The 21,786-nt window shown below is 43.4% G+C and overlaps 3 protein-coding genes across 3 annotated transcripts in view; all 3 read right to left on the minus strand.

Moving 5' to 3' along the window:
* Positions 1-21,786, minus strand: part of LOC143024013 (uncharacterized) — a 163,725-nt gene that overhangs the window by 98,885 nt on the left and 43,054 nt on the right. The window lies entirely within an intron of this gene.
* The window catches only part of LOC143024018 (uncharacterized), a 114,434-nt gene that overhangs the window by 90,594 nt on the left and 2,054 nt on the right, over positions 1-21,786 (minus strand). The window contains exon 2 of the mRNA XM_076182712.1: positions 11,634-11,718. The gene's annotated coding sequence lies outside the window, so the exon portion shown is untranslated. The remainder of the gene's footprint in view (positions 1-11,633; positions 11,719-21,786) is intronic.
* LOC143024017 (uncharacterized) lies at positions 18,929-21,055 on the minus strand. Its single transcript, XM_076182710.1, has one exon. It carries the CDS (start codon positions 20,360-20,362, stop codon positions 18,929-18,931), a length of 1,434 nt encoding a protein of 477 aa, XP_076038825.1. The 5' UTR covers positions 20,363-21,055.

Raw genomic sequence — 21,786 nt, forward strand, 5'->3', positions numbered from 1 at the left:
TAGCTATAGGTCTGATAACGTTGTGAATAGGGTTGCAACCTGAAAAAAAAACTTTTTTCGGAAAAAACTTTTTCATGAAAAAAACAGACCTTTAAACATGTTTGTAAACATAAAAAGAATAAGAATAAGCCCAAAGTTCAATTAATCAATAGGCTCATTAGCTAACTTTTATTTCAGAAAGTGTAGAATATACTTCTTGAATCTTGAGCAGGTATCAGTCTACTCATTGTCTCATTCTAATGATCATTCATTTGTGCATTCATTCATACTTTAAAAAATGCTCAACAAGCAAACCAGTAGGCAATAAATAGCCTTACAAAAAGATGCACAAGATGAGTTGCTATTGCTAAAGCCTAGAAATTAAATAGGGCCTAGTAATAAAATAATATCTTCGCAGTTACCGGTAGAACAAAGTAGTGATCTCATCTAGTTACACATAGGGTATCTTATTCCACGTTACTATTTTCCAGGTTCATAATATAAGTACAACAAAAAGCATGCCAAGGGTCAAAAGTTTTGACCCTTGGCATGCTTTTTGTAAATTAAAAATAATGATGTAACAGGGGTTTTGACTCAAAACCCCTGTTACATCATTATTTAAAGAAGTAGATATTTCATTTGTTTTCATGATATTTCAGACTTAACAAACTTATTTGTTATTTCATTAACATTTACCTTTATTCTAAACGTCTAAATCATTTTTAATTTACAGATTGAGTTCACGTGAAGCAAATTCTTCAGACATTATTCCCGCTCTTAAAATCATGGAACGCAACATTCAAAAGGCTTCAAATGCTCCAAACTTTTCTGGACTAGGTATGTATAATATTAATATACCGTAAACTGGGGCTACTTTGATACATTTTTCATTTTAAACTCTGCGACGCCAAGCAGCTTCGTTTAAATAATTAATAATTCAATTCATTTTAAACTGCTGGCATATTTCAATGGATTAACCTAAAAGAAATATTAAGCATTTAAATTAAAATTATGATCTATATGAGTGCTTTTCTTATCTGAAATGGAGTGCCCCCCAGCTTCGTTCGTATGGCGGCCATCTTGAAAAAACCTACCTGTCAAAGTTACCCCAAAGTTACCCCCATACTGGGGGAAACTTTGACACCCCTAAGAAAGTTGTTTTTTACAGTTGTGGATGAATAAAACAAGCAGTTTATAACACAAAGGCGAACTTGCAGTTATCCTTTTCCTTCTGTGTTATACTTATTTACTTGAACTAAAATTTTCCAAATTAAAAAAAAAATTGTGGGTTCTTACTATTTCAGTTTCCTCCTGAGTATCTTAAACTAGATTGAACTAGAACAAAGTTAAATAGTTGAATAGATCAGGAATTTAGTCTAGTTTCATAATGAATAAAGAAATAAAAATTTGCAACAAAAATATAAAAAAAAAAAAAAAAAAAGCTAACAGTCAACTTAAGAATTCTGAAATAAATAGAAATGTAGATCTATACAAAGTACAAAAAAATTACTTAGATTTTTAAATTTACAGCTACTTTAGAGTGCTCATAAATTAAAATTATAATAAAAATTGTTACTGCCATTACAAATTCACAATGTTTTGTTTTTCCCTTAGGATCAACAATAACTGCCTTGCAAAACACAATGAAAGAGAGGTTCAAGAAATACAAGGAAAATGAGAATCTTATAATTGCAACCTTCTGTGACCCCCGCTATAAAGATATTATTCTAAATGATGATGAAGAGGCTGCTGTGGAACGAATGATAATTTCAGCCTATTTGAAACACAAAGCTAACATAGATGAAGCAGTGGCAGGTACATGTACGTCATCAAGTGAAGAAGAACTAGAAGCAGAAGGCAGTAAGGGAGATGATGGGAGTGGTGAGACTGGTGACATAGACATGACGCACTTCGAGTTTAGCTTCTCTAGTACACTAGATGAAATTCGGAATGAAGAAAGAAGTAAGAAAAAAGAAGAAAAAGGAAAATGTCTCACAAGAAAGAACTCCAGGATGAAGCTTTTGGAAGACACTGTCCGAGTTGAGCTTCTTCAATACAAATCAAGTAGTATGAGTATGAAGGATGATGAAGACCCTGTTAATTGGTGGAAGGCAAACCATTCTAAATATAATGTGTTAGCTACAATAGCTAACAAGTATTTGTCTTCCCCCCTTCTTCAGTGGAGAGTGAAAGAGTTTTTAGTGTTGGGGGGAATGTCTACACACCCCACAGGAACAGACTAAAACCTGAGATGGGGGAAATTTTAATGTTCTGCAATTTTAATTTGAAAGTTTTTCAGTTTAATGTATAAATCGTTTGAATTTTATTTTTCAGGTTTTTTTTTGCCACTTAATTTTCTACTTTCTATAAATATCATATAGCTATGGATTATGGAATTAAAAATTGAAAGCCAATAGATTGTTTTAAATTGTTTCCAAATTGGAAAAAATTAATTAGTGATGTGCCAGAACCAAAATTTTTACCGATACCGATATTTTTTTTAGCATTTTAAGCATTTTATTTTTTAGCAAAGTAGGGACTACTTGGATATTGGAATGGAAAATTTCCATTCCAATATCCAAGTAGTCCCTACTTTACTCCTAGCTCCTACTTTACTGTCCTTCCCTGCAAATTAAAATCATAAATTTAAAGAAAAAAAAAATTAAAATTGAATTTGATATATAAAATTAAGAAGTATATATCGGTATCGGTAACCCATTAAATTCCTGTATCGGTATCGGTAAAATGCTAAAAAAAAAAAAAAAAAAAAAAAAAATCGATATCGGTATCGGTATCGGTAAAAATTTTGGTTCTGGCACATCACTAGTGAATAGCACCTGTCATATCAATCGTCTGGCAATGCCTAACATTGGCCAAACATCAAAAATATGTAAAAGAAAGGCAATTAATCAATGACAAAGTGTTTTATTATATTACATAATACTTGCGAATTAAAAGCCTCTTAATTTATGATTTGCCTAACATAGCCAAAATATTGTTGGAACATCACGGGTACCAACAGTTTCCCAGCGTGAACAACTTGTCTCAAATAGTTTCGTTGTTTTGTGTCAAAATGATTAGCGTGATTTACTAACGATAGTTTTCTGTGCAGCTGTACCAGTTATGAAACTAAAATATAAAACCTTTGTACCAAAGCGTGGAGCACTCAGATTACGAGACTGCCTTCAACTCAAATTCAACATCTAGAAACTGAAGTTTCAAACTTATACTGACAAGAACATTGACCTCAAATACAAGGTTGTGAACCCCCTTTTGTCCAAATCCCATCACATGACTATATTTTTTGCTCATTGCCAAGTAATGTACATGGGACTGCAAGCTACTCTTAATTTCCTTTGCATGCATGGATTCTGGATCTTTAAGGCCAGGCAAGTAGTTTTAAACATTGAAGGATTGTGCTTTGTAAGAAATAATTCCTGTGCTGTTAACTATCCTTCTCCTTCCTTTTTACCTGCCTCTAGAGTAAATTTAAGTGTGCCTTTTGCCCATACTGTTGTCTATTACATGGGGCATTTATGGGTTAGAGACAGGAATGGAGATAAGGTCAAGGCTTACTTTTAGATATTAACTCCTTTTAATACAAGCCATCAATTTGGAGGTCGTGGATTCTATGTCCACTGCAGAGTTTATTTTTGCTTGTTCGATTTACTAGTAGATATGGAATTCCTAGTGGTTTATTTGGATAATGCCAAATCATTTATACAAGCAGAAAGTATTATTGGACAACTTCTACAATCTTCTGAATTTGAAGACGACTATGTTGATTCAGAACCTCTTTGATACGTTCTCTTAAGACTGCACTAGCCTCTAGAGACCAAGTTCGAGCCGTTGTGCCGCTCACACCTCCTCTTTAATGCTTCCTACGTGTAACTAATAACAGCACAATGGCCACCAGGAACAGCAACAAGAAACTGTCAGATATGGTGGAAACTTTACTCAAGGCCAAAGAAGAAAATATCCAATGAGCAAGCCAGAAAAGACCGACAGTTCCCGAGATCAACTATCATCAAGTTATTAAAAGACTATCACCCAACAACAGGAGATATCGGACTTTAGATAGAAAGTGGAAACCCTTCAAGCTTGAGTGGACAATTTGAACAATACATGAGAAAGAGGACATCATTATTAATAGATTAAAGGTTGTGAAGTCGTATTCAGATAGTGAAAGTGATTCTGACTTTAGTGTGGACAACAGTGGATGAAATATTGTGGAGAATCAAGTGATTGAAACTGAGTAACAAAGAAATACAGATCAGACACATTTTGGCTTGTCACACACTAGGAAAACTATGATAGGATGGTACCCAGAATGCGATTGTCATTTTCATATCAAGGAAGACTACAGTACATGCACTGAAGAATGCCAAGAAACTGAAGAGGACCGGCATTTACATGTTTTGGTGTTATGATTTTTTTTTTTATTTGACCAAATGACAAGAATCTTGTCATCGGAGTTTAATGGGTTAAGTGATCACCTGCCTGTGTTCACAATTAACCCAATAGAAACCCATCGCAAATCAAAACCAGAAATTATAATAAAGCGTAAAATAGATGACAAAAGTATTGCAAAATCAAGTGCTTGAATGAAGAAAACTGTAATCTGGATTACAATTCAGAAAATGCCCATCAATCATACACCGAGAGAGAAGTGGAGAGGAGGAGGAGGAGGAGGAGGAGGAGAAGAAGACGAATAAGAAGATGAAAAAGAAAAAGACGAAGACGAAGAAGAAGACGAAGAAGAAGAAGAAGAAGAAGAAGAAAAAAAAATTACTAACAGCCTTAAGAATGCATGTCAAAAGAAAAACCAACTCAACAAGAAATTAATTAAAAGCAAGTCCACGACTGACGAAATCAAAATGTACAAAAACAGACAACAATCCTACACAATTGCGAGAAAAAACACCAAGATACTCTGAAAATAATTAAGGTAATATAAAAAAGATGGGAAGTGATAACTTAGCTAGGCCAAAAAGTAGAAATCACAATGAATACAAAGACCTTATTTAAAAAAGGCAAAACAAAAAAAGATACAGCAAATTAATTGGATTTCCTCTCCCACATAGGACCTAAACTCGCAAAGCAAACAAAAACTAATCAAATTTGAGACTTATGAAACAACGAAATCAGTAACATTTTTAAAACCACTCACCGACAACGAGCTTATGAATAACATTAAACCAATGCAAAGCAAGAAATCGCTTGATTATCTAGGAATCAATGAGCCTTGTAGAGCAAATCATGCCAAACATAAAAAATCATTTTTTAGCAATATGCAACTAGTCATTTGAGCAAGGATTATTCTCAGATGCTATGAAATCAGCAAAAGTAGTTCCAGTATCTAAATCAGGCAACAAATCTAGCTATAACAACTACTGACCAATTCCACTATTACCAGTTTTCTAAACTGCGGGAGAAGTTATTGTTGGAGAACTTCAAGAACAATGCAGTGTCCTTTCTACCTACATCTACTGACTCTCACCCACAAGACTAGTATGTGCATATGCATTGCACCACATTAGTTAGGGACACAGTGGATAAAAAAAGATGCATTGGTGTACCTAGGTATCCAAGGGAAAAGGAGAAACATCGCCTAGGAAATTCTGAAAGAATTACAAGCGGAAGGACATGGCTTGGATAGGAAAATCGAGAGACCTATAGGATGGACAGATACTCTAAAGAAAAACAATACAACAGGCCACTGAAAGTAAAGCTTCTCAAACAATTCCAGAGGAAGTACTGTCCAGAACGAGTTTAGCAAATAGTTGAAGTCTTAAAGTTTTCTTCTTACAGCAAACTTTTACATCATACTTCCTTCATCTTTAAAGCTGTCTTTAAGAAGTTAATGCTGACCTTTTAAAGCCACTTTTAATTATTCAATGGGCATAATGCAAAGGGATGCATTCCCTCACGGAATTGACATTTAGAGAACCCCAATACTAATGATAGACCCTCTTTGGTAAGTCAAATAAACTTTTTCTTGGACAAAACAGTTAATATCATGAAACTGTCAAATTGTGTATCACAGTAGTAATCGCAATCTTTTGTTAACTTTAAAGTAAAAATTTACTTCAGGATCAATTGGGGTGTTACTGTGATTAACTACTGTTAATTCTTTGTTATTTTGACTATATCTTTGTACTAGTTAATAGTGGTGTATACATCTGGCACCAACTCTTTCCAAAATGACATATGAACAAAGACTCTCCAAATTAGAATTACCAACTCTGGAACAAAGGGAAAGAGGAGACTTACTACCTATAGAATTATGAAGGGAATGGAAATCTTAGATAAGAATAATTTATTGAATGGGTCAATGGAGAAACAAGAGAAATAGAAACTAAAAAATAATTACAGAAGAGATCTTAAGAAAGAAAAATCTTCCCACACAGTGATAGGTACTTGGAACAAATTAGACAGTGTGCAAACACTACAAGATTAAGAAAAAACTATGCCAAGAGATACAAAGACGGCACCAGAAGCATAGCTCCCTTCCCGTATAATACTAGGTAAATCTGAATCACCTCAATTTGTCGTCTTTGGCTCTGACAAAAAGACTACATGACCTGGTTTCAGAATTAACTTCCATCTACAATTTCAAGGATTATGTCAAGGTCAAAGTAGCAAATTTAAAGTCTTATAAAAAAAGAAAAAAAAAATATATATATATACATATATATATATATATATATTCACGCTCACCAAGGATATGGTGCATCTGCACAACCATTTAGTGAGAAATTGTACTTTAGAACTTTCAGACGTTGTTTACACACTACCACACCCCCACCTCAAAGCTCTACTCTAATTTCACTGGATTCATATCATTGGACAGGAGTAATAATAAAATCAAAGCACTAAGTTGCATGATCTTATGAGTGATGCAGATATCAAGAGTTCCTCATGGCCTTAACATAAAACGTTCCATCATGAGTTGGTACTACCCCTACTAAGACTTTACCAAAACAACTTCCCTCTACTCCTCTCCCCTATCACAACCTTTGCAGGCGAACCACCCTTTCACAAGATTGCATCTTGCCCAGGTGAATGAATACATCTACTTCTCCATGTTCTTATGATTAAGTAAATTTTACAGTATTTTCCTATGATGAAACTGCTCAAATCCATGTTTATTTATCTTGTTGCAAGAAAGATATATACTTTTGTGCTTGCATACACTCATGCATTAGCTACTTTACATCAGATCCTGGTGGTAGTGGCAAGCCTTCAACAGAACCTACTGTTGTTGTTGTTGTTGTTGTCGTTCCCTAGACTGTCTGTCCGAGCAGTCCCGTCTCCCCAAGGAAGGCCACAGCTGAAACTGGGTTTTCCCACAAATCCTTTATAGAGTGTATGTTGTGTTGTTTGCGTGCATGATTGTGTATAATGCAGTCTTCCATTATGTGTTGTATGGTATGGGGTGAAGTGTTACATTCTGGGCAGCTGTTCACAACACCGTCGTCCAGCCTCTTCTGGTAGCTGGTCCTGGAGCTGCAACGTCTACATCGTGGGACCACCCCCCAACCCCAAGAGTTGGGGGCCAATCAGCAGCAACCACCATCAGCTCTACGCAGAACCTACTGTTATGTGACCTGCCAAATTGCCTTGACCTGCGAGTCCAACCACCAAGACACTTGCATCTCAAACTGGCAGATTCAACCATACAATATTGCCATATAACAGTTAATGCAATTCACTACTTTGTGTAGAAATGTATAGAGCTAAAATAAGTATTGACCATGCTGTTCTATAATGTAATGATTTGAAAAACTTAACCCATTTACACCGCTCGTTGCGTCAACGCAACATGAAACAAGCTACAACATGATGTCGAGCTACACCGATAGAACGGCATGTTGTATCCTGTAGCTGCTTCCGATACCAGTAGACACCCAGAACTCCCAGTGGAAGGTTCATATGATGTCACACGTCTCATTATTTGAGGGGAAAAGCAAGTGAAAGAAGCTCCATTTTCTGAAATACAATGTCTTCATCAAAAAGGAGGTGAGTAAGGAAAACTATCATCGGGGATTTGTTCATATCTATTTCATAAGAATCTTCTATGTTTCTTTTCATGACAACACTTTTGAACCATATTTTCTTTGATAGTATACTGATGACAGTTGTGTAAAAACTTTATAAAGAAAAAGTTGCGCTAACGCAACTATCGGCACCGGCCTCTTCATTGAAGTAGTTATTTTGTAACGCATATTTTTTTTTGTGCATATAATTGCAGTGAATGAATACATCTGTGTAGCCTAACTTGTTTGTTGAAAGCATACATATCGTCTACAAACATTTTACGATATATAAATTCCATTATTATTATTTTTTCAGAAAAATGAATTTGAACGAGATCTTAGACGAGCTAGAGAGACCTACTATGTCTGACGAGAGTGAAATTAGTGATGAAGATGAATCCAATGGAATGGTAAAACAAACTGAAACACATGACGTTTACATTATGCCTGCAAATGATGGTGCTGTGACAGATGAAGATTCTGGCGAAGAAGAAAGCATGGATATCTCTAATCTTCCCAGAACACAGCTAACTGCTTTTGCAGTGTTAGATTCCACAGTGTCGCAAGATGATGTAGATGAAAATGCTGAAAGACAAGCATCCCAGAAAAAGAAAATCATAAAACTCAGAAAATGGAAAGCACAGGATCTCCCAGAAAAGACAAATGTTCCATGTTACCCATATAAACCATCAATTGCTGACATTCCACATAAGCCTAGTGAGACCCTTGAGCTTTTCTTGGATGTATTAGCTATTGATCACCTTGTGAAACAAACTGTAAGCTATGCAGTACAGAATGGTAAACATTCATTTACGCTGACAAGTGATGAAATGAAAACCTTCATAGGAATTTTGTTAGTGTCAGGCTACTGTTGCGTTCCACGTCGCAGACTGTATTGGCAGAGACAACCAGACGTGTATAATGAGCTTATTGCTGACTCCATGCGCAGCGATCGCTTTGATGAGATCATGAAATATTTTCATGCTGCAGACAACACAAAGCTTCCCAAAAATGACAAGTATGGCAAAGTTTCTCCCCTCATGAAAATCCTGAATGGCAACTTTCTGAAGTACGGGGAAGTATTTGGGCCAATAAATATATCCATTGATGAGTCAATGATACCTTATTTTGGTCGGTATCCCACAAAACAGTTCATCAGGGGAAAACCTGTACGATGGGGTTATAAAGCATGGGTTGCAGCTGATCCAAATGGCTATGTTTTTTATATATCTGTTTACCAAGGCAAAGATGGTGCAAAGGATAAGGCTAATGCATCTTATGGACTTGGTGGAAAAGTTGTACTTGATGTTTTGGATGTGATAGAAAAACGTTATCCAACAAAGAAGTTATCCCTTTACTTTGATAACTTCTTTACATCCCTCAAACTTGTAGAAAAAATCAAGAGCATGGGTCATCATGCTACTGGCACACCAAGAAAAAACCGAATCGAAAAATGCCCATTTACAAATCCTGCAAAGTTTATGAAATTACCTAGGGGAACTGAAGAACATTTTTGTGATGCTGAATCAGGGATAATTGCAGCACGCTGGCAAGATAATGGCATTGTAACAATTGCATCATCTGAGTATGGAGTATCACCACTAGTGAAGGCTGAACGCTATGTTGCTTCTCAGAAGAAACGTATGAATGTTTTGATGCCAAATGCCATCCATCAGTATAATCGGAAAATGGGTGGTGTTGATAGGGTAGATCAAAATATTGCTCAGTACAGGCCTTCAATTCGTGGGAAAAACTGGTACTTTCCAATTGTCACATACTTGTTTACAGTATGTGTAAACAATGTGTTTGAGATGAGGTGTCTGAGAAGTATGGTGGAGGTTACTAGGCTGGATAGAGTGAGAAATGAGGAGGTGAGGAGAACAGGGGTGAAAAAGGATTTGGGAGATAGGGTTGATGAAAGAATATTAGGATGGTTTGGACACATGGAAAGAATGAATGAAGAAAGACTAGTAAAAGAGGTATGGAAAGCAGATGTGGAGGGAGTGAACATGAGGGGACGTCCTAGGATGAGGTGGATGGATGGGGTGAAGGGGGCTTTGGGGAAGAGGGGAATGTCTGTTGAGGAAGGAAGGGAGAGGACGGAAGACAGAGGTGAGTGGAGAATGGTTGTATATGGATGATGTTGTGACTGCATGAGGAGGAATGGGCGGGGGGGTGGGGGGTGGGGGGTGGGGTAGTATGTGTGAGTAAATTTTGACGCAGCCCGAAGGGATTTCTCCCCGTCCTCGCCTTATATGCAAAGGGGGACGGAGAGGGGGGATCGCCGATTAAATGAAGCGAACTTGCTGTGGATGTACTGTGTCTTGCGACAATGCTTCTGACCCAGGGCGGTGGGCAGGGTGCAGGGATGACCCGTCATCCAGGAGGTGCTCAGATGAGAGGAAGGGCGGGAGGGGTGTGGAGTGTATTTAGGGATGAAATGGGTGGGAGTGTTTTTATGCCTTTCCCTTTTTGGCTACCTCCCTTGGAAGGGGGAAAAAGCCTTGGTATATGTATGTATGTATGTAAACAATGCCTGGATTTTTGCAAGAGAAGGAGGTTACAAAGAGGATATGTTATCATTCATACGTGCTGCTGCTACTGAATGGATACAGAATCACAGCAAAAAGCCAAATAATCCAGGAAGATCACGACCAGTTCTCAGTGTTGCAGGTGTATCAGCACAAATGCGCTATGATAATGTTGGGCATCACATCGTGAAATCGGATCCTCCAAAACGCTGTCGTTGCAGGTTGTGTAACAGTCAGACTGTATTCATATGCCAGAAATGTAAAGTATACCTGCATCAAAAGTGTTCAGTGCAGTACCATACCATGTAGGCCAGGAGAATCCTGTGAATATATATCTAAGATAGGTTGTACTATTTCTTTATCATGATTTTTCTTTTTTATTATCACATGCACCTCATTTCTCCACTTCGAGAGCTGTATTATCTCTAAGGGCTGTATTCTTTGGTTTCCTTTAGTTTATAATAAAGAAATTCAAGGCTTCCTTTTTAGTCAGGAAATTCTAATTATGTATCAAAAGTGAGTTTTATACATAATTCTTAAAATTCTTCTTACGCAACATGTACTGCGGTCGAAACGCTGCTCATTGCGTTTGCGCAACAACACATTTTCGTCAATAAAATGAGAACCATTGTACATATGGAGTAATTTTCATCATATGTTTGCAGTTTAGGTTCACATTATGCATATATCAAAGCGGCAACATCAAATTCTTACTTTCATTTTTTTTCGGCTTAAATGGGTTAATATGTATACAACTGTAAAGTAATTATACTGTTGGCAACTGCCACACACCATCACTGGCTTTGGTGGAAAGCACCAGTGACTGAGGCAACAGAATAAAGAGAAGAACCCACAGTTTTTCTCCACCTCCAACTAATGTAGATCCAAACACTTGTCTACATTAACTAAATTCCAATTGTAACCAGTTAATACTGATGTACCTTTAGGGTTTGCATTTTTGGGAGAAATTTCCAGAAAAAATAATACCTTTCATTTATAAAGGCATAATAAATGCACCACAAAAGTCAAAACTTTACATAGCATAAACCAATTCAAGGTGGTCATAACTGTAAATGCACTTTACTTGTGAACTACAGCCTCCTCTCAATCCTCTGTAAATGCACACTGGTAACCTCCACTCGTTCAGAAGATCGAGGCACTCTCCTTACCTGCAATAAATGCAATTGTTATTTACATTTACTTACAAAGAGCATCATGCAACTGTTAAATCTACCGAATCCATGCAATGCAAGCTAGGAATCTTCATACAATTCTTGCAATCAATGACCAGTCATTCTTAGTCCTATGTAATTTCTATGATAAAGATTCCCGGGCAAACCCTAGGTCAGGGATCACTTTGGCAAATGTGCAAAGCCTGGCACACTACTTTTCCAGGATGTGAAACCCATAGCTCACCATAATATAACTACAGTAATAAATTAGTGCAAGGGAATCACATGAGAGGTACAAAGTAAAAAATAAAACAAGATAAAGGAGGCTGATGTGAAATGGGATAAGAGTATGATAAAATCTTTTAAGTAATAAAAAATGTTTGGGAATGAAACTGAAGAAAGGCAAATTAAGTAGAGAAAAAGTAAAAGGTGTAGATGTAGAGATGATAATGGAAGAGAAGGCAGCAAGAGGAAGGTGGGCAGAGTATTTCAGGGGGCTGCTAAATGTGAAGGAGGATAGATAGGGAAAGGTAGTTGTAGTGGGAAGCGCTAAGAAAATGACCATGATGAGCAAGGGAAATGGAGAAATAAGGAAAGATGAAGTGAAGGCAGTTAAGATTGAGAGCAGGTAAGGCACCTGGGTTGGATTGATGCCATGCAGAATGTCTGAAAAAAGGAAGTACAGTGATGGACTGGCTGGTGAGGTTAATGTTTAGGAGAGGGTAGTGTGCTGGAGGACTGGAGGAGTGCCTGTATAGTTCCACTTTACAAGGTGAAAAGTGTGAGTAATAGTTTCAGAGGGATCAGCTTTTTAAGTAGTTGGCAAGGCTTATGGGAGGGTCTTGATCAAGTGGATTAGTAGAGGAACGGGAGTAACTGGTGAGGAACAGTGTGTTAAGGACAGGTAGGAGGTTGCGTAGATCAGATTTTTGTGGTAAGATATGTGAGAAAGCTATAGGAAAAGGTAAGGATGTATTATGGGCTTTTATGGATTTGGAAAAGGCTTATGAAAGGGTAGACAGGAAGGCACTGTGGGATGTATTGCAGATACATGGAATAGGAGGAAAGCTAGAGCAGGAAAGAGCAGTCCAGAGTTTTTACAATAGTAGAGCTTGTGTTAGGATTAGAAACCGAGTTGTTTGAGGTAAAGGTAGGACTTCATCAGGGATGTGTTATGTTGCCCTGGCTCTTCAATTTATACATGGATGGGGTGGTGCGAGAGCAAGGGTCGTGGGTCAGGGATTGGAGATGGTTAAAGAAAATTGAGAAAAGTGGGAGATAAACCAGTTGTTCGCCAACAACTGCTTGTACCAAGATCAGGAGGTTTGAGGAAGTTAGTGACAGTTTGGGAAGGTGTGCGGAAGAAGTGCAAGAAAAATGTGGATAAAAGTAAGGTGATGATATGTACAAGGAGTGGCAGCAGACTGGGAGAGAGTACCGAGTAAGACTGGAAGTGGATAGTTCTAGATACTTCAGTGCGAATGTGGTGGGAAAGCGAGACGTGGAGGTATAATGTAGATTGAAAGTAGCGAGTAAATGCCTTGGGGGGATTAAAAAGTGTAACGAGAGATAGACATTTGGGAATGGATGCTAAGAGGAGTGCATGATTGACTGTGCTAACAGCACTGTATGGGACAAACTTTGAACATAAGAGGAAGAGGAGTTTGAATGCGAGATGAAATGCCCGTTAAGTATGATAGGGGTTACTAAGCTAGATAGAGAAATGAGGCAAGGAGAACAGGGGTGGAAAGGGTATTGGGAGATAAGGTTGATGAAAGTATTGAGATGGTTTGGAAACATGAAAAGCATGAGTGAAGAAAGACTAGTAAAAGGTGTGGAAGGCAGAGGTGGAAGGAGTAAACAAAGGGTTGACTTAGGAGATGGATGGATGGGGTAAAAGGGGCACTGAGAAAGGGTAACATCTATTGAAGAAAGACAGGAGAGGACAGATAGGGGTGAATGAAGAATGGTTGTATAGATGATGCTGTGATGCACCAGGGGGAGTGTGGTGGGGGATGGGGGGGTGAGGAATTATGAAAAATAAATTGGCGCAGCCTGGAGGGATTTCTCCCAGTATTTTCTGCATGAGGGGATGAGAGGGGTTTACAGATTTAATAAAGCGGCCCTGCTGTGGATGTGTTGTGTCTTGCAACACCGCTTCTGACCCAGGGCAGTGGACAAAATGCAGGGATGACCCGTCATCCAGGAGGTGCCAAAATAAGAGGGAGGGAAGAGGGTAGAGGGGAGTGGAGTATGTAGGGGATGGAATGGGTGGGAGTGATTTCTATGCCTTCATTTTCTGGCTACTTCACTGTTTATTCCAATGCAAAATTCATATAATACAGTCAAATATTCAGGGCTCCTTTGACCTTGTTTTATCATAAATGTCAGCCTTGTAGGCGGCGTGTTCAGACTAAATTGCAACCCCCCTCCCCCACATGCGAGGGCCCTGGGTGTATATATGCAGTATCCAACTTCTGCACGACTATTGGTAACCACATGCTGTGCCGAGCAGTGGATATACGGTATATGTTGAGACATTCTGACAGGTTGACGTAAGCAGAGTACGAAACACAGGAGTCTTAGTCTTGAGTTTATTCCTGACTATTTTCGCAGGTATGCTTTTTCAAAGGAATGAGTTTACAAATGGGCTGTGAGCATTTTATACATGGGGTGGACCTCACTACCTCCCCATGTTACCATAGTTGGTGACAAGTGTGAACATTACATATTCATTGTAATAATGATAAAGTTTAACAATTAGATATGATGACGACACTAATAAATAAAAGAAAATATTAATCGTAATTGTAACAATAATAATGATAATAATAACAATGATAATAAAAATGAAAATATCTAAATATTTACAATAATAAAATAACGAAAATATTGAATATAAAAAATATAAAAATATATATATTATAATGATAATAGTGTAAGGAACCCCCCCCAGGAGACTGGAGGTTTGTCACCCGATTTCAATTCATGGGTCCGTTGCACTTAAGAGACGTGACGGTAATGTTTCGAGCGAGCTTCGCCCGCTCACACTCGCCACCTCGTCCCGTGGTGAGTTCTCAAGGCGACGAAAACGCAAAGTAGACTTATATCCTCTATTTACACAGAGCCACTACAAAAGAATACTGGGCTGTAGGAGGCACCTCGGGTCACTTGCCAGCCCTCGAAAGGCTACTTGAAGCCTCGCTACAGCTTACAAACGCAATAATAATCCGAGCGAGAACCACGACGCCTTCTCCCGTCACCTGTCCTGCTCGTCTCTGTCCTCCCCGGGATCGCGTGCCCACGCAGTCCCGCCAAGCACGCCTCGACCAATCACAGTCGCTGCTCGACGTCACGTGCTTCCAGGTGGCGTCCATCTTTGGCGCCAAGGATCACGACGAAAGCGTCATCTCCGATGTCACGATGTCGACAGGATGCAATAGGGGCCGCTTTCGTAACACTACCCCCACCTGTAAAGAGATGGAGCAACCTCGCTCCCCAACTCCCTCATCCATACATACATACATCACAAAAAAAGAGAAACTAAAAATTTACTTTTTGGTATCACAGAACTAACTAAGGACGTAATCTTCACTCCATACCGGTAGACGACGTTCCCGCCTGGGTCTCCTTACCACGAACCCAGCGTCGACGTCTGTGAGTGCCCCCTCTAAGGGACACAGCTCCTCTGCTGCAATCTCCTCCAGCACCAGTGACGCGGTCCTCCTCGGGTCCGGGTCTCCGTCCGCCCCCACCGTCAGTGACGCGTCGTCTCCCACCATCCATGGCTCGTCGTCCCCCAGGTTTCGGTCCCCGTCCTCCTCGTCGCTGCTCGATTGAGAAGCTTGCTCCCCCCAGGAGAAGTTGCCAGGACCGTGGTACCTCCACAGCCTATCAGCATGCACCACCAATGCTCTCCTCCTTGCCCCCTGGCGGATCCTGAAGGTGACGTCCGAGATGACCTTCTCCACCACATATGGCCCCTCCCAGGGGCTCTGGAGCTTGGGAGACAACCCCTTCTTACGCCGAGGGTTGTGCAACCACACTTGATCCCCCTCGTTAAAGGGCGGTGACGTAGCTCGACGGTCGTACCGATCCTTCATCGCCTCGCCCGACACCTTCAGGTTAGATCTCACCTGATGGTGCACCTCACGGAGGCGGTCCTGGAGGGCCGCTGCGTACTGGGTGACCGAAGTGGGCATGTCCTCGTCCGGCGGCCTGCCAGTCACAAGGTCCACTGGCATCCGCAGCTCCCGCCCGCACATCAACCGGGCTGGCGTGTACCCGGTTGCCTCATGTTCAGCTGAACGGTAGGCCCATAGAAGCAGGGGGATTTTTAAGTCCCACTCTTCCTGACTCTCCTGGCAACACTTCGCCAACTCCTGCCCCAGCGTGCGGTTGAAGCGTTCCACCATGCCGTCCGACTGCGGCCGCAGGGGCGTGGTGCGAGTCTTCTTGATGCCCAGCAACTGACAGCACTCCCGGAATACTGCCGACTCAAACTCCCTTCCTTGGTCGGAGTGTAGCTCGTGCGGAGCTCCAAACCGGGCGAAAAACTCGTCCACTAACACGCCTGCCACGGTGGCGGCCTCATGGTTCGGCAGCGGGTATGCCTCCGGCCATTTCGTAAAATAATCCATGGCCACACACACGAAGCGGTTACCTCGGACCGTCTGAGGAAATGGCCCTAGGATATCCACCGCCACCCTCTCCATAGGCGCCCCAACCTGATACACTTGTAAGGGAGCAGCTGACCTCCTCCCGGGGCCCATCTTTCCACAGCACACGTCGCAAGATTTGCACCACTCGCTCACGTCCTTCCGCATGCCCACCCAGTACACTCGCTGCATTAAACGCCCCAGGGTTTTCTTCACACCGAAGTGGCCACTCGCACTGCCACTGTGAGCCTCGCGCACTAACGCTTCCCTCATACTAATGGGAACAATGGTTTGCCAGAAGGATATACTGCCGTCACACGAGTGCCACTGCCGCTGCAGCACACCCTCACTCACTCGCAACACTGACCATTGTTGCCACAACGCCTTCGCTGCCGGGCTTAGCGGTGCCACACTTTCCCAAGGCGGTTTTTCTTCACCCTCCTCCCTCAGTGTCACTATGGGCCCAATATCAGCGTCATCTCGCTGGGCCTGCCTGAGGTCCTCTCCCCACTTCGTGTCAACAGCAAGAGCAGCAGCCTTCACGCTCACAGGTTCCGTTTCACGGCGGCTACAATGCTTACAGTCGCTATCGCAGGGACGGCGGCTCAGGCTGTCAGCATTGTTATGCATGTTCCCTGGCCGATACTCGATGTGGTAGTCGTGCTGCTCCAGCTTCCCAATCCACCTAGCCAACTGCCCCTCCGGATTTCTGAGGTTTTTGAGCCACCTCAGAGCGGCGTGGTCGGTCCTAATCTTGAACTTGGCCCCGTACAGGTAAGGATGGAAGTGATCAATCGCCAGAATCACCGCCAACAACTCCTTACGGGTGACGCAATAATTCCTCTCTGGTGCTGAGAACTTCCTGCTAAAGTAGGATACGACCCACTCCTGTCCATCTTTCTCCTGAGACAAGACAGCCCCTACTCCCTCAGCACTTGCGTCACAATCCAACACGTACGGTCTCGTGGGGTCCGGGTACGGCAACACAGGGGAGTTAGCGAGAGCCTCCTTCAATGTATCAAAGGCCCGTTGACATTCTTCACTCCAGTGAAAGGAGGCCCCTTTCCGAGTCAAGTGGTGGAGTGGTACTGCGATTTGTGCGAACCCCTTGACGAACCGCCTGTAGTACGTACACAAACCAATAAACCCGCGCACTTCCGTCACACTGCGCGGAACCGGCCACTCCTTAACCGACTCTACCTTACCAGGGTCTGTTTTCACCCCCTCACTACTCACTATGTGCCCCAGAAAAGGAACCTCCCTCTGAAAAAGGCAGCACTTCTTCGGGCTGAGTTTCACCTTTGCTGCCCTAAACCTATCCAATACTACCTTAAGCCTTTCCAGAGCACACTCAAATGAATTCCCATACACTAGCACATCGTCTAAATATACCAGGGCGCTTTTCCAGAGCAGCCCATCCAACACACGCTCCATCAGGCGCTCAAAGGTTGCCGGGGCATTCACTAGGCCAAAACTCATCACTTTGAATTGATATAGCCCCTGCCCATACGAGAAGGCTGTCTTCTCTCTGTCCTCCTCCGCTACCTCCACTTGATGGTAACCAGACTTCAAGTCCAAGGTCGAGAACCACTGGGCTCCCGCGAGCGCGTCAAGAGTGTCATCCACCCTCGGTAGAGGGTACGAGTCCTTGGTTGTCACCGCGTTAAGGCCCCGATAGTCCACACAACACCTGGTGGACCCATCCTTCTTCTTAACGAGTACGACGGCCGCACTCCAGGGACTAGCCGACTTTTCAATTACCCCTTGCGCGCGCAGTTCCTCCACGGCTTTCTCCACTTCCAGCCGACGGGCGGGTGCGATCCTTCGGGGCGGCAGCTTGACCGGCTGACTATCCCCTGTGTGTATGCGGTGTTTCACCAGGCTGGTCCGGCCCAGGTCGGTATCCCCCTTCGAGAAGACGTCTGCATACCGTGTCAACACTTTCCTCACCTCGTCAACCTGTTCCCCAGACAGACATACCGAGCTCCTCTGCAATAGATCCTGCAGATGAGGTGGGACTTCAGTGTTACCCCCCTGCGTGTCCTCGAAGTGACCTTCCGTGATCATAGTCGCCTGTCCACCACCCTCGTCCGGGCCCAGGCTTTCCCCTTCCTGCTCCTCACTTAGACGGCAACGGTGGCTGGTTTCGGGTGGTGGTACAGTGTGGGCTTCCTCTGCGTCAACGGCGCCCTCCCTAAGCGGCACCACGTCACCTCCGACCGACATGGTCATCTCCCCGAAATCCAGCACCGCCCTGCTTTGCTGGAGGTAGTCTAGACCGAGCAAGTTCTCCCCGACGTCAGCTACAAAAACAGGAAGATGCTCCTCAGTGTTGCTAACCGTTACCCTGGCATGCACTGGTCCCCTCAGCTGCGTGCAGTGCCCCGTAATCCCACACAGCTGTTGCTGGGCCACCGGGGGTCGTCCAGTTGCCACCATGCCGTCCTGCACGAAGGTGCGTTCTGCGCCCGAGTCCACCGTGAAGCAGCAAGACTTACCGTCCACTTGCCCGCCTACCTGAACGGTCCGGGCGCCCTCGGCGCGGCAACTTAAACGGACTGGGGTCTCCCGTCTTCCGGCTGGTATTCGACCCCTTCCGCCAGCCCCTCCCAGTTTCCCGCTACCTTCTTGCTATCCTTGTCGGAGACGATGGCACACCCTGCCGTCTTATACCCCTCACCACAACTCCAGCAACAGGGTTTGTACCGATGCGGCCCTGCTCCAGCACCGACAGCCTTTCCGCCGTGCGTTCCCTGCGGGCAGTACTTTTTGGAATGCCCTTGTTGCCCACACGAGTAGCATTTACCCCAGAACTCACCTGAGGGTGATGCAGGTCTAGAGGGGGATTTGTCCACTTTCCCCTTCTTTGCTCTCACCTTGTATGAGTCACTGTTCCAGCTGGGTCGCTCCCGCGTAATCCGGAGAAACGACTCCATCTCCAGGCCCCTCGCCAGGGCCTCCTGTAGGTCCTTGGGGTGCGCCTGCTGGACGTATATCCTCAGCTGCTGGTTATCGATAGCGTCAACAAACTGATCCCGCAAGAGAATGGTGATCATCTCCTCACTGGCCTCCGGGTACGCACGGCGCACCAATACCTCCAAATCCTGCGCTAAGCGTGTCAGGGTCTCTCCCGGGCCTCTTACCCGGGCCCGGAACCTTGTCCTGAACACCTCAGTTTGATGCTGATGCCCGTACCTCCTCTCCAACGCCGCCGTCACCTTACTATAGGAGCTCCGCTGGGTGGCTGGTAGTTGGTTCAGGACTTCCAACGCTGGGCCTTTGAGCGCCCACACAAGCTGCATGGCCATCTCAGGTCGACTCCACTGGTGGGCGCTAGCCAGGAGCTCGAACTGTGTCTTGTATGCTTCCCAAGACACTGTCCCGTCGAACTCCTGCGGGCGGCGCCTCGTCCCACTCCCTAGCCTCCGTGACGTGGAGCTGGCAGCCGAGAGGCCCGACTTTACCGAGGCTGGCGGGGATGGCGGAGGCGACAAAACATTCGCCGGGGCACCTGGGGGAGACGGAAACGCCTTTGCCAATGGAGAACGGCTCTTGAGTCCTTCGTGCCGACTCTTAGCTTCGTCCTCGTCACTATCTTCCGCCTCGCTAGCTTGCTCACTCTCCCGGGGCAGCGTATCCTCATGCCGGAAGAGGGCAGGGGGCACTTGTGCTGCCACAACTTCATCCACATACCTCCTAAGGTCACTGGCCACTTTTTCCACCTCTCCCTTCACCTCGTCCCTGGTGAAAACTGCCTCTAAAACTTCTCCTTTCACCCGCGAGCACTCCTCCTTAACGAGTCCAAACACCTGTTTGAACACACTGTCAACACGGTTCGCCACAGCTTGAATTTCGGCTTGCTGTGCTTTTCCTTGCTCCGATAAAGCATGGTTCACCATTGCTTGCAGTTCAGCGTGCTGTGTCCTTCCTTGCTCCGCCATAGCCCTTATAACGTCTGCTAGTGTGGTTTCCATATTAGCCATGCTAGTGTAATAACTCTACGGCACTGAAAACGACCACAATACCACTTACCTGGGCACAACACTTTGGACCTGTCACCTGTCACGACAAAATGATCGCGGCTTTTCCCGCTCACACTCGATAGATCACCGCGACGCACTTAAAATGCACTTACACTTACAGATCCCACTTCTGACACCACTGTAAAGAACCCCCCCCAGGAGACTGGAGGTTTGTCACCCGATTTCAATTCATGGGTCCGTTGCACTTAAGAGACGTGACGGTAATGTTTCGAGCGAGCTTCGCCCGCTCACACTCGCCACCTCGTCCCGTGGTGAGTTCTCAAGGCGACGAAAACGCAAAGTAGACTTATATCCTCTATTTACACAGAGCCACTACAAAAGAATACTGGGCTGTAGGAGGCACCTCGGGTCACTTGCCAGCCCTCGAAAGGCTACTTGAAGCCTCGCTACAGCTTACAAACGCAATAATAATCCGAGCGAGAACCACGACGCCTTCTCCCGTCACCTGTCCTGCTCGTCTCTGTCCTCCCCGGGATCGCGTGCCCACGCAGTCCCGCCAAGCACGCCTCGACCAATCACAGTCGCTGCTCGACGTCACGTGCTTCCAGGTGGCGTCCATCTTTGGCGCCAAGGATCACGACGAAAGCGTCATCTCCGATGTCACGATGTCGACAGGATGCAATAGGGGCCGCTTTCGTAACAATAGTAATAATAAAGTTAAAAATAAATAATAATAAATAATATTAAAAGAATAATAATAATAAAAAGAAGGGAATAATATTTAAGTGGTGAAGGAACAATGTGGAAATGATGGAGGATATGTGAATTGGTAACATGTGAAGTAAAGTATGGTAGCATGGTATAACAAGGAACGTCAGAGTAAAAGGATGAAAGCTGGAAAGGGTAGGCAGAAGTGGGAAAAAGGTATCTACTTAGAGTCGGGGGGGTCTGGGAAGCCATTCCTGGAGGGCAAGTGTCACGGTAGATCTTGTCCATTTTAAGTCACCAGTTCTCTTGTTTGTGTTTTTGTGGTTGGCAATGTAAAGTGATTCAATTATTTTTTGTTGTTTTTTGTGTAGTCCTCTGGCTAGAATGGTGGATCCCTCCCAGTTTGGTAAGTGTCCGTCTGTGTCTATGTGGTTAACTAGAGTGTTTGTTTCTGGGTGGTGTCTAATGTCCGCTTTGTGTTCCCTGGGTCTGCTGTTAAGTCCTCTGTATGTCTCTCCGTAGTATGCACAGTCGCATCCTTTGCAGGGAATTTTGTAAACGATGCTATTGTCACGGTTCATCTTGGTTCTGTTGGTGGTCAAGTGTCCTATTTTCTTCCCTGTGTCATTTACTATGATGAGTCCTGTCTGTCTCAACATTTTGGAAAGCATGTGAGAGAGGCCAGAGTTAGGAACCACAAGGTATCGTAAATCTGT

Source organism: Oratosquilla oratoria, unplaced genomic scaffold (assembly GCF_046742065.1).
Source record: "Oratosquilla oratoria isolate Oo_2021 unplaced genomic scaffold, ASM4674206v1 SCAFFOLD80, whole genome shotgun sequence".
In the NCBI taxonomy this organism is placed as follows: Eukaryota; Metazoa; Arthropoda; class Malacostraca; order Stomatopoda; family Squillidae; genus Oratosquilla; species Oratosquilla oratoria.